At 68.7% G+C, this 9,686-nt stretch overlaps 3 protein-coding genes across 3 annotated transcripts in view; 2 read left to right on the top strand and 1 right to left on the bottom strand.

Moving 5' to 3' along the window:
- The window catches only part of FCHO1 (FCH domain only 1), a 9,306-nt gene extending 4,243 nt beyond the window's left edge, over positions 1-5,063 (top strand). Inside the window, exons 7-23 of the mRNA XM_017834336.1 lie at positions 173-227; positions 320-374; positions 468-646; positions 719-743; positions 868-930; positions 1,034-1,076; positions 1,179-1,270; positions 1,348-1,971; positions 2,215-2,333; positions 2,437-2,542; positions 2,628-2,739; positions 2,820-2,975; positions 3,184-3,316; positions 3,419-3,618; positions 4,118-4,182; positions 4,268-4,432; positions 4,841-5,063. Of these exons, the coding sequence (XP_017689825.1) occupies positions 173-227; positions 320-374; positions 468-646; positions 719-743; positions 868-930; positions 1,034-1,076; positions 1,179-1,270; positions 1,348-1,971; positions 2,215-2,333; positions 2,437-2,542; positions 2,628-2,739; positions 2,820-2,975; positions 3,184-3,316; positions 3,419-3,618; positions 4,118-4,182; positions 4,268-4,432; positions 4,841-4,863 (2,215 nt within the window). The 3' untranslated portion in view covers positions 4,864-5,063. The remainder of the gene's footprint in view (positions 1-172; positions 228-319; positions 375-467; positions 647-718; positions 744-867; positions 931-1,033; positions 1,077-1,178; positions 1,271-1,347; positions 1,972-2,214; positions 2,334-2,436; positions 2,543-2,627; positions 2,740-2,819; positions 2,976-3,183; positions 3,317-3,418; positions 3,619-4,117; positions 4,183-4,267; positions 4,433-4,840) is intronic.
- Positions 5,064-5,221: 158 nt separating this feature from the next.
- Positions 5,222-9,686, bottom strand: part of JAK3 (Janus kinase 3) — a 10,141-nt gene continuing 5,676 nt past the window's right edge. The window contains exons 13-22 of the mRNA XM_017834337.1: positions 9,274-9,412; positions 9,048-9,199; positions 8,359-8,509; positions 8,150-8,289; positions 7,757-7,946; positions 7,531-7,655; positions 7,148-7,320; positions 6,948-7,065; positions 6,723-6,833; positions 5,222-6,631 (exon numbers count right to left, since the gene is read on the bottom strand). Of these exons, the coding sequence (XP_017689826.1) occupies positions 6,515-6,631; positions 6,723-6,833; positions 6,948-7,065; positions 7,148-7,320; positions 7,531-7,655; positions 7,757-7,946; positions 8,150-8,289; positions 8,359-8,509; positions 9,048-9,199; positions 9,274-9,412 (1,416 nt within the window). The 3' untranslated portion in view covers positions 5,222-6,514. The remainder of the gene's footprint in view (positions 6,632-6,722; positions 6,834-6,947; positions 7,066-7,147; positions 7,321-7,530; positions 7,656-7,756; positions 7,947-8,149; positions 8,290-8,358; positions 8,510-9,047; positions 9,200-9,273; positions 9,413-9,686) is intronic.
- CCDC124 (coiled-coil domain containing 124) overlaps positions 8,603-9,686 on the top strand; it is a 22,151-nt gene continuing 21,067 nt past the window's right edge. The window contains exon 1 of the mRNA XM_017834489.1: positions 8,603-8,613. The gene's annotated coding sequence lies outside the window, so the exon portion shown is untranslated. The remainder of the gene's footprint in view (positions 8,614-9,686) is intronic.

Genomic DNA, 9,686 nt, shown 5'->3' on the forward strand with positions numbered 1-9,686 from the left:
TCCCACTTCCCTCAGTTCCCACATCCCTGCATCTCTGTATGTCCACACCCCCATACTGTACACCCCAGCATCCCTGCACTCCCAGATGCTGCATCCTGCATCCCTGAATTCCCACATCCCCGCATCCCACATCCCACTTCAGCATCTGACGCTTCCCCCCGTCACTCCCCAGGGAATCCCCGGATAACGACGTGGTGAGTATCCCAGTGCCAGCCCTGGGAATGCTGGTGAGTATCCCAGTGCCAGCCCTGGGAACGCCGTGGGCACTCCCGTGCTGGGAGCGCTGGGAAGCCAGAGCCTGTCCGGGTGTGTCCCGCAGGGCTGCCCGGAGGTGGACGAGGACGGATTCACCGTGCGCCCCGACATCGCCCGCAGTATCCTTGGGCTGGGGCAGGCAGGGGGGGGCGATTTTTGGGGTGTCCAGGGGGCATTCCAAGCACCGGGAATTGCCTTGACGGGGGGCTCAGCCGAGGCGGAGAATCCCGGCTGCTCCTCCAGCGACTCCGACTACGACGAGGACGAACCGCGCAAGTTTTACGTCCACATCAAACCCGTGCAGCCCCGGGAGGGACCCGGCAGCGCCGAGGCCTCCGTGGAGCAGCTCAAGGCCACCGTGGGGAACCTCATCCTTCCCCCCGGAATTGGGGTGAGCTGGGGGAGGCCGTGGGACCCCCCGGGACCGCCGGGGCCACCTGACCCCTGTCCCCTTCTCTTGCAGGGCACCGTCAGGCGACAGTCGTCACGTGAGTGTCACCGTGGGGATGTGCCAGACCCTGGGGACATCCCAGCCCTCCTGAGCCACCCCACAGCTTTGGGGTCCCCGTGGCTCCATGTCCCCTAACGCTGCCTGTCCCTGTCCCTCTGCAGGACACGTGGCATCCCTGACCCCGGCCCCGAGTGACACGGACCCCGAGGGGACGCTGGCGGCGGGTGAGGCTGGGCTGGGGGGTCCTGGGGGTGTGGGGGAGTCCCAGGGATATTTGGGGGTCTTGGGGGGGGTGCAGTGGCTCTGCAGTGTCCCCTCTCCCCATAGGTGACAGCACAGGGAGGGGTCTCCCCGCAGCACAGGTGAACAGGTACGTGGGGTCAGGGAGACATTGGGGTGCCATGGGGTGGTCCCCCCATCCTTGGGGGGTTCCCGGGTGGGCACTGAGCCGCCCCCTCTGTCCTTGGCACAGCGGCCCTGGGAAGATGCCCCCGGACTCGGTGCCCCCCTCCGCTCTGTTCGGGCCCCCCCTGGAGTCGGCGTTCGAAGCCGAGGATTTCCCGGGTGAGGATTTGGGGGGTGGGATGGGGGATATCTGGTGTGTTTCCCCCCCCAGTGCTCTGACCGGGGCTCTCCCGCAGCCCCCCGTGCCTACGTCCTCACCTCCTCCTCCTCGCCCTTCTCCTCCTCCTCCCCGGAGAACGTGGAGGACTCTGGCCTGGACTCGCCCTCCCACCCCGCGCCTGGACCCTCCCCGGACTCCAGACCCTGGACCCCCCAGCCGGGGACGCCGCAGAGCCCCCTCCCCAAGCAGGGCGGGCTCCCGGACCCCCCCCCGCCCCCCAGCCCCCGGGACCCCGGTGCCTGGGCCCCCCGGCCCCGCAGCCCCTCCGGCCGCCTCCCCGAGCCCCCCAACTTCGCCGTGTTTGGTGGCCCCGGGGCCGAGGGGCTCTGGGGGGACGGGGGGGACGGGGGGGCTGCTCCCCGGGGCCGCAGCCGCTGCCTCAGCGGCCCAGCCCCCCGGGAAGCCCCCTCACCCGACCCTTTTGGGGAGCCCCCGCCGTGGGTCAGACCCCGCAGCCCCGGGGGGGAGCAGCCCCCGCTGACGTGTCCTTCCTCCAACTCGGCCTCCTCCTCCTCCTCCTCGCCGGCCCCCCTGAGTGGGGGGGAGTCCTCCAGCCCCTCTCCGTGGACCTGCCAAGGGTCGGGGACGAGGCTGAGTGAGGGGGGCACGTCGGGGGCCCCCACGTCGCAGTCGGAGCCGGGTGAGTGGAGGGGGGAGCTGCCCCCCAGTGCCTTAACCCTGCCCCTGTTACCCTTACCTGTGACCCCCATTACCCCTATTTCCCCCCCCCTTTACCCTTAACGTTTCCCCTTCCCAACCCAGCTGAGAACGGGGCTGAGACCTGCCCAACTCACGGCACTGATGAGCCCCTGCAGGAACCCCCCTGGGTGTCCTGCCACAGCAGGGCTCTCTCCTCACCCCCCTACTCGTGCCCCCCCCCCAGATTCTCTCCCCGCCTGGCCCAGCGCAGCCCCCCGGGACGTCCCTCTCGTGGCCCCCCCTCGCCGCTCCCGCGCCAAGCGGCCGCCGGCCGGCCCTGCCGTGGGCAGCAACAGTGACCTGGTGCGTGCCCGGGGCTGGGGGGGGCTCAGGGCCTGCCTTTGGGACCCCCCATAGGGGGGTTCTGAACCCAGACCCCCCTCCCTGCCCCTGTCTCCCCTGGCAGTCCCGCTCGCTGAGCCCCTCGCCCTCCTGGAGCTGCGGCCCCTCGCACTCGGCGCCCGCCAGCCTGAGCGAGCGCGGCTTCTTCGCCGTGTCCCAGCCGGCCCTCGGTGGGTGCTGGGGGGGCTCGTGGGGCGTGGGGTGAGGGTCCCACCCGTGCTCTGACCCCCCCGTGTGCCCCCTGGCCCCCCCCAGGGCTGTCTCGGGGTCCCAGCCCCGTGGTGCTGGGCTCGCAGGACGCGCTGCCCGTGGCCACCGCCTTCACCGAGTACGTGCACGCCTACTTCAAGGGCCGCGACGCCGACAGGTACAGGGGAGGTCCTGGGGGTCCCCCAGCCACTCTGTCCTGCCTGGGCCACCCGCTGACCCCCGGCCTGTCCCCAGCAGCTGCCTGGTGAAGGTGACGGGGGAGCTCACCATGTCCTTCCCCGCCGGCATCGTCCGCGTGTTCAGCGGCACCGCGGCCCCCCCCGTGCTCAGCTTCCGACTGCTCAACACGGGGGCCATCGAGCACTTCCTGCCCAACACCGACCTGCTCTACAGGTGGGGGGCCACGGGGGCACCCTGCACGGCGTGGGGGGCAGCGGGGCAGGGGGCACGGGCACCCTGGGAGAGGGTGGGCGCAGCCACGGGGGGCTGGCGGTGGGGTACGTGTGGTCCCCGGAGGTCTGGGTGTCCTGGGGAGCCGGTGGGTGCAGCTGGGTGTGGGGGTGCGGGTTCTGGGGGTGCCCCTCTCACCCCGTGCCCCCAGCGACCCCTCCCAGAGCGACCCCAGCACCAGGGACTTCTGGCTGAACATGGCAGCGCTGACGGGGCAGCTGCAGCGGCAGGCGGAGCAGAGCCCGGCCGCCTCCTACTACAACGTGGCTCTGCTCAAGTACCAGGTGAGCCCCGGGGGGGTGTGGGGAGAGCCGGGACCCTCCCCAGCAGCCCCTTGGAGGGCGGGAGGGTCTGGGTGCCCCCCTGAGCCCCCCCGTGTGCCGCAGTTCTCGCGGCTGGGCCCCGGCTCGGCGCCGCTGCGGCTCTGCGTGCGCTGGGACTGCGCGCCCGGGGCCACGCGGGTCAGCGTCGACTACGGCTACAACGCCGGCGCCCTGGCACTGCCCGTGCCCCTCGCCAACGTCCACGTCCTGCTGCCCGTCGAGGAGCCCCTCACCAACCTCCGGCTGCAGCCCGCGGCCAGCTGGTACCGGGGCAGGGGGTGGGACCAGCACTGGGGGGACACACAGCACTGGGGGTCACAGTCCCACCGGGCTGGGAGGGACAGGACTGGAGGTCTTGAACCTCCCCGGGGTGGGAAGCACAGGAGTGGGGGTCCCAACCCACCCCCAGAGTGGGAAGTGGGTCCCAAACCTGCCCAGAGTGGGAAACATGGAAGTGGGGGTCCCAATCGTCCCCAGGGTGGGAAGTGCGGGGTCTGGGATCCTGAACCACTCCGGGATGGATAACACAGGACTGGGGGTCTGAAATACCCACCAGGGTGGGAGACACAGGATGTGGGGTTCCAAACCCCTCCAGGATGGGAGAGGGGAACCCCAGACTGGGAAATGGCGATGCTGAACTGGGAATTTGAGACCCTGAGCTGGGAAATGGGGGTGCTGCCAGGGTGAGGAGGGCAGGGAGGTGGGTTCAGGATGAAGAAGGAGGGGCTTTGGGGGTCTGAGGGCACTCCCGTGTCCCGGCAGGAACCTGGAGGAGAAGAGGCTGCTCTGGAAGCTGCTGGACGTCCCCGGTGCCCCGGGGCAGGGAGGTGAGTCTGTGCCCACCCTGAGTGAGGGCACGGGGCAGGGGGGCGCAGGGGCCAGACCCCCCCAACCCCTCCGCTGTCCCCCCAGGCTGTGGCCGGCTCTCGGCCAGCTGGGAGCCCCTGGGGGGGCCCAGTAAGCCCAGTCCCGTGGCCGCCCAGTTCAGCAGCGAGGGCAGCACCTTGTCGGGGGTGGAGGTGGAGCTGGCGAGCGCCGGGTACCGGATGTCGCTGGTCAAGAAGAGGTTTGCTACAGGTACAGCTGGGGAGGGGGCACACCCCGGGGGCGTGGGGTCCTTTCCCCACAGCCTCGGTGGGTAGGGGGTCCTCTCCCCATCCCCTGTGTCCTGAGGTGCACAGGGGCCCTTCCCTGTTCCTTCCCCAAGGTCCACAGTGGTCCCTTCCTGCTCCCCACGGCCCTGGGGTGCATGAGATCCCTTTTCCAGGGTGCCCGGAGTCCCTTCCCTGCTCCCTGTGACCCTGGGGTGGGTGGGGTCCCCTCCCCTGTCCCCAAACTCCAGTTCTCCCTCACTGGGCTATGCCCAGCCCGGGAGGGTGCAGGTTGCCCAGCTTGGTGCTGGCATTGAGCCCTGGCCACTTGGCAATGCCCATCCTCGTGCCAGGGATGTTCCCCCCACCCCTCCTCACCACCTTTCCTCCGCAGGGATCTACCTGGCGGGGTCCTGAGCCACCTCCCGCCGGACCCTCCGAGCCCCCCGGGCTTCCCCCTTGGTTGTGTGAACTTGAAACACTGGATGGAGGCCGGCTGGGGAGGGGAGGGGGTGCTGCGGGGTGGGAGCCCCCCTTTTCCTCCTCCTTTTCCTCCTCCTCCTCCTCCTCCTCTCCCTGTTCCCCCTCCCCGTGGCTGTCACCGCGTCAGACCCCCCCTCCGCCCTCCCCCGTGCTGTGAAGGGAGCAGGAGCTGCTCTTTTATTAAACACTTTATTTTCTAATAACCTTTATTTTCTAATAACCTCCTTTTGTGCCCGAGGGTGGGTGGGTGGCTGGCACCGGGCAGGGGGAGGATTCCCACAGGATACTGGTGCCACTGGGATCACTGCTCCAGGAGAGGCTCAGTGTGAGGGTGGCACTGAACTGGCTCTGCACCGAGGCACTGGGGGAGCTCTGGTGGTCCGGGGGGTCTCTCTGGGGGGGTCTGGGGCCGTGCCCGCCCCCTTGGTGCACGACATTCCCAGTTCCTCCGAGCTGCCCGTCCTTCCCGGTGCTGCTCCGGGCCCTGGCAAGTGCCGGGGGGGCCCCAGTGGTCCCCTGACTTTTCTTCCTCTTGGGCACTAAATCACCCCTGGTGAGCTCTGAGAGGCAGGAGTTGGTCCCCAGGACCTGGGGCAGGAATTCGGACGGAGCCTCGTGGGGGTGTTCCCAAGCCCCTGGAATGCTGGGAAGCTCAGCCAGCGGCGGGAGCACAGGGATGTGCTGCGGTGGGATCTCAGGGACACCTCCTGCAGCCTGGGGCTGGGGCAGGTGCTGTTCCACCCCTGGCTGGGGGAGCATCTTCTAGGGGGTCTGAGCATCTTTTAGGGCCACTGAGGAGGATCCAGAGCTGGCAGGAACCACCCCGGGAGCCCCTGGGCTGTGGTTCCCTCCCAACCCCTGTGGCTGCCGCTCCGTACTGGGAAGGGGGACCCCAGGGATGGTCCTTCCAGGAGGGCAGAGTGGTGTCTGGGATGCTGAATCCCAGCTCTCAGACTCAGTTCCGTGCTGCTCCGGGCCTGTTCCTGTCTGGTTTCACCCCAAATCTGCCCTCCCGTGGCCAAAGGCGGCAGAGGGAGAAGAAACGAGTGCGTGTTGCTAATGAGGATTTGGGGTCTGGAGCCTTTCTGAGGGGGTGCAGGGACGAGGGGGCTGGTTTTGGGGGGGATCATGGGCTCAGGGTGGGAGCAAAGGAATCCCCTGAGCCCACTGGGGTGGGCGTTGACCCCACAGTGCCAAGCTGGGGCCCCCTCACCGGGATGTGCCACGGGCACCCGCTCTCTCCCAGCAGCTCCACAGCAACCAGACGCCCACACCCCATTTCCCCACGTGTCCCCCCTCCCCAGGCACGCCCTCACCTCACCCCAGCTGGAAAATTTACCAAACTTTAATAAAATAAGGCCGAATTTGCCATGGTGGAGGCAGGAACAGGGAGAAGGGGAGGGGGGAAGCCAAGGGGCAGTTCGAGGGGGGGTCTGTGTGCCATGGGAGAGGGGCATGGGGGTCTTGTCCCCCCCTCACTGTGCCCCTCAGAGCTCCCTGAAGCATCGTTGTGGCCACACGGTGCTGAGGAGGGAGGTGGGTGTCCGGGGGTCCCAGCCAGGGGGGAGTTTTGGGGGAGGGGGTTCTACCCACGGGCTTTGCTCCGACCATCCCGCAGCGCCTCGATCCTGGGGGACAGCTCCCCAAAAGTGGGCCTGGCACCGGGGGTGAAGGCCCAGCAGCTCATCATCAGCGAGTAGACCTGGGGACAAGGGACAGGGAGGCCATCAGGGGAGCGGGGGGACCCCCAGGACCCCCCTCAGGACCCCCAACAGCCCGGGCAGGGCTCGCACCTCCGCGGGGCAGCCGGACGGCACCGGGAGGCGCCGGTTGTCCTTGAGGAGCTCCAGCAAGTGGCAGATGATCTGCGCCGGCTTCCCGGTGCCCATCATCCGGAGGAACTCCTGCGGGGGCGGCCGTCGGCACCGGGGTCAGCCGGGGGGGCTCCTACCACAGGTAACGGAGCCCAGCCCCGGGGAGGGGGGCGCAGCGGGACCCCAGCCCGGGGGGGGTCTCACCTCCGAGGGGCTCTTGCTCTTGTTGCCGTAGGTGAAGAGCTCGTAGAGCAGGACCCCGAAGCTCCAGGCGTCGGACGCGCAGGAGAAGACGTTTTCTGCCAGGGATTCAGGAGCGTACCTGCCCGAGGGGAGACGCTGAGCACCGGCCCCAGCTGGGATTGCAGCCCCCCGTGCCGCCCCCCCCGCGCTCCCCCTCTCACCAGAAGACGGGGCTCTGGCCGGGCTCCCGCACCACGTAATAGTCCTTGTCCTGCGGGAGCAGCTTGGCCAGCCCGAAATCCCCGATCTTGACGTGGCTCTCGCTCTCCACCAGGATGTTCCTGCTGGCCAGGTCCCGGTGCACGCAGCGCTGCGCCCCCAGGTACTCCATGCCCTGCCGGGATGGAACGTTCACGGGAACCGGGACCCCGGAGCATCCCGGGGGGCTGAACCACATCCCAGCCGGACCACGGCCCCTTGAGTGAGCATCCCTGGGGGCTCATCCCGGCTGGACCACGGCCCCCCGGGCGATCCACGGCACTGATCCACCCCCCCCCCGGGAAGAGCAGGACCCCCGCTGCCGCCACCCCCGCCGCGCCCCCACCTTGCAGATCTGCCAGGCGTAGAGGAGCAGCGCCCTGTGCTCCAGGCGGGGCTGGTTCTTCTGCAGGTAATCCCGCAGGCAGCCGTTGGGCAGGAATTCCATCACCAGCCGCAGCCCCCGCCATCCTGGAGCCACATCCGTCACCCTCCGGCGGGGGTTTGGGCAGAGCCGGGGTGTGGGATCCCTGCCCGCCCCCTGCCCGCCCCCCTGCCCGCCCCGCGCTCACCCCGGCTGTAGCAGACGCCGCGGTAGCGGACGATGAAGTCGTGCTGCAGCGAGTGCAGGATCTGGATCTCCCGCTCGAAATCCCGCAGCTCCTTGGCCGAGTCCTGCTGCAGCTTCTTCACCGCCACCAGCTCGCCCGTGCTGTCCCCCAGGGGGTCGTAGCGGCACAGCTCCACGCTCCCAAAATTACCCTGCGTGGGGTGGGGAGGGCCGGGCTGGGACGAGGGATGTGCCCCAGAGCCCTCCCCCCATATTCCCAGTGCCTGTTATCCCTCCCAAGATCCCGCTCTCGGGGCACAATCCAAGCGTTTCTCAGCAAAGCAGGGACGTTCCACGCCCCGAATCCGGTGAGGGAGGGGGGGGTGCACTGAGGTTTGGGGTTCAGGGCCCAGACCTTTCCCAGCAGTGAGATGTACTTGAGGTGCCGCTCCTGGAAGTGCTCGGGGTCCTGGCTCACGGCCAGGGGCTCGTGTCCCCACAGGCTGTCCCGGAGCGCCACGTCCGCGGGGGACAGGTCCGACAGCAGCTCGTAGTCTGGGGGAGGTGAGTGGTGAGGGCGCTGTGGGGGTCCCCCGTGCCCCCCTCCCCAGCCCCGGGGCCCACCGGAGGTGATGAGGCTGTTGAGGTCGCGGATGAGGGCGCGGAAGCAGGGCCGGCGCTGGGGCTCGTATTCCATGCACTGGGCCATGAGCGTGGCCAGCTCCGGCCACTTGGGAGCCGGGAGCTGCAGCCGGCTCTGGTAGAAATCCAGCTTCTGCAGGGGCGGGAAGGGGGGGCCCGGGGGGGCTGTGGGGTGTCTGGGGCCGCCCCGAACAGCCCCTGAACAGCCCCAAAGCTGGGGGAGTGAGCGGGGCCCGGGTGCAGCAGGACGGGGCAGGAGAGTTGGGATGCAATGGAAGGGGAGAGGAGGTTTGGGATGGAAAGGGACGGGACAGGAGGGATGGGGCAGGAGGGTCTGGATGCAGTGGAGTGGGGCAGGAGGATCAGGATGGGGCAGGAGGGGTGGGAGAGGAGGATTGGGATGCAGTGGGACAGGGCAGGAGGGTCAGCATACAGCAGGAGGGGGCAGGAGGGGTGGGATGCAGCAGGATGGGGCAGGAGGTGTGGGATACAGTGGGATGGGGCAGGAGGGGTGGGATGCAGCAGGATGGGACAGGAGGGATGGGATGCAGCAGGATGGGGCAGGAGGGATGGAGAAGAAGGGTCGAGTTGCAATGGAACGGGGCAGGAGGGTTGGGATGCACTGGGAAGGATCAGGAGGGTCAGGATGCAGGGGGCTGGGGCAGCCTCACCTTCTGGGGCTCCAGCAGGCTCAGGGGCATGTTCCCACCACTGAAGATCTCCCAGAGGGTTGCCCCGAAGCTCCACTTGTCAGCGGGCAGTGCCAGGCTCTTGGGATCCCGGACGCACTCAGGGGCCACCCAGGGGATCCTCTGCACCAGCACTGGGGGGACGGCCCTGCTCAGCACCTGGGGGGGGGGCAGCAATCCCAGACCCCCCAGGACCCCCAGCACTCACTGTCCTGGGCCAGGACGGTGACGCTGACCCCGGGGTCGTTGAGCTTGATGAACGGGGGGGTCCCTGTGGCCGCGTCCCCCTCCCGCGCCAGCAGCACCTTCTTGGCAGAGACGTTCCCATGGGTGATCTTCTTGTCCTCCTGGAGGGGGGGGAGAGGGACCAGGACCCTCAGTGTGGCCCCACCCATGGGGGGGAACCAACGGGGATGTGTGGGAGCCACAGGACGTGGATGCATGGGAGCTGTGGGGTGTGGATAGATGGGATCCATGGGACAGGGATGTGTGGGAGCTGTGGGGTGTGGATAGATGGGATCCATGGGACAGGGATGTGTGGGAGCTGTGGGGTGTGGATAGATGGGATCCATGGGACAGGGATGTGTGGGAGCTGTGGGGTGTGGATAGATGGGATCCATG

This window comes from Lepidothrix coronata, unplaced genomic scaffold, assembly GCF_001604755.1.
Source record: "Lepidothrix coronata isolate B3197 unplaced genomic scaffold, Lepidothrix_coronata-1.0 Scaffold233, whole genome shotgun sequence".
NCBI lineage: Eukaryota > Metazoa > Chordata > Aves > Passeriformes > Pipridae > Lepidothrix > Lepidothrix coronata.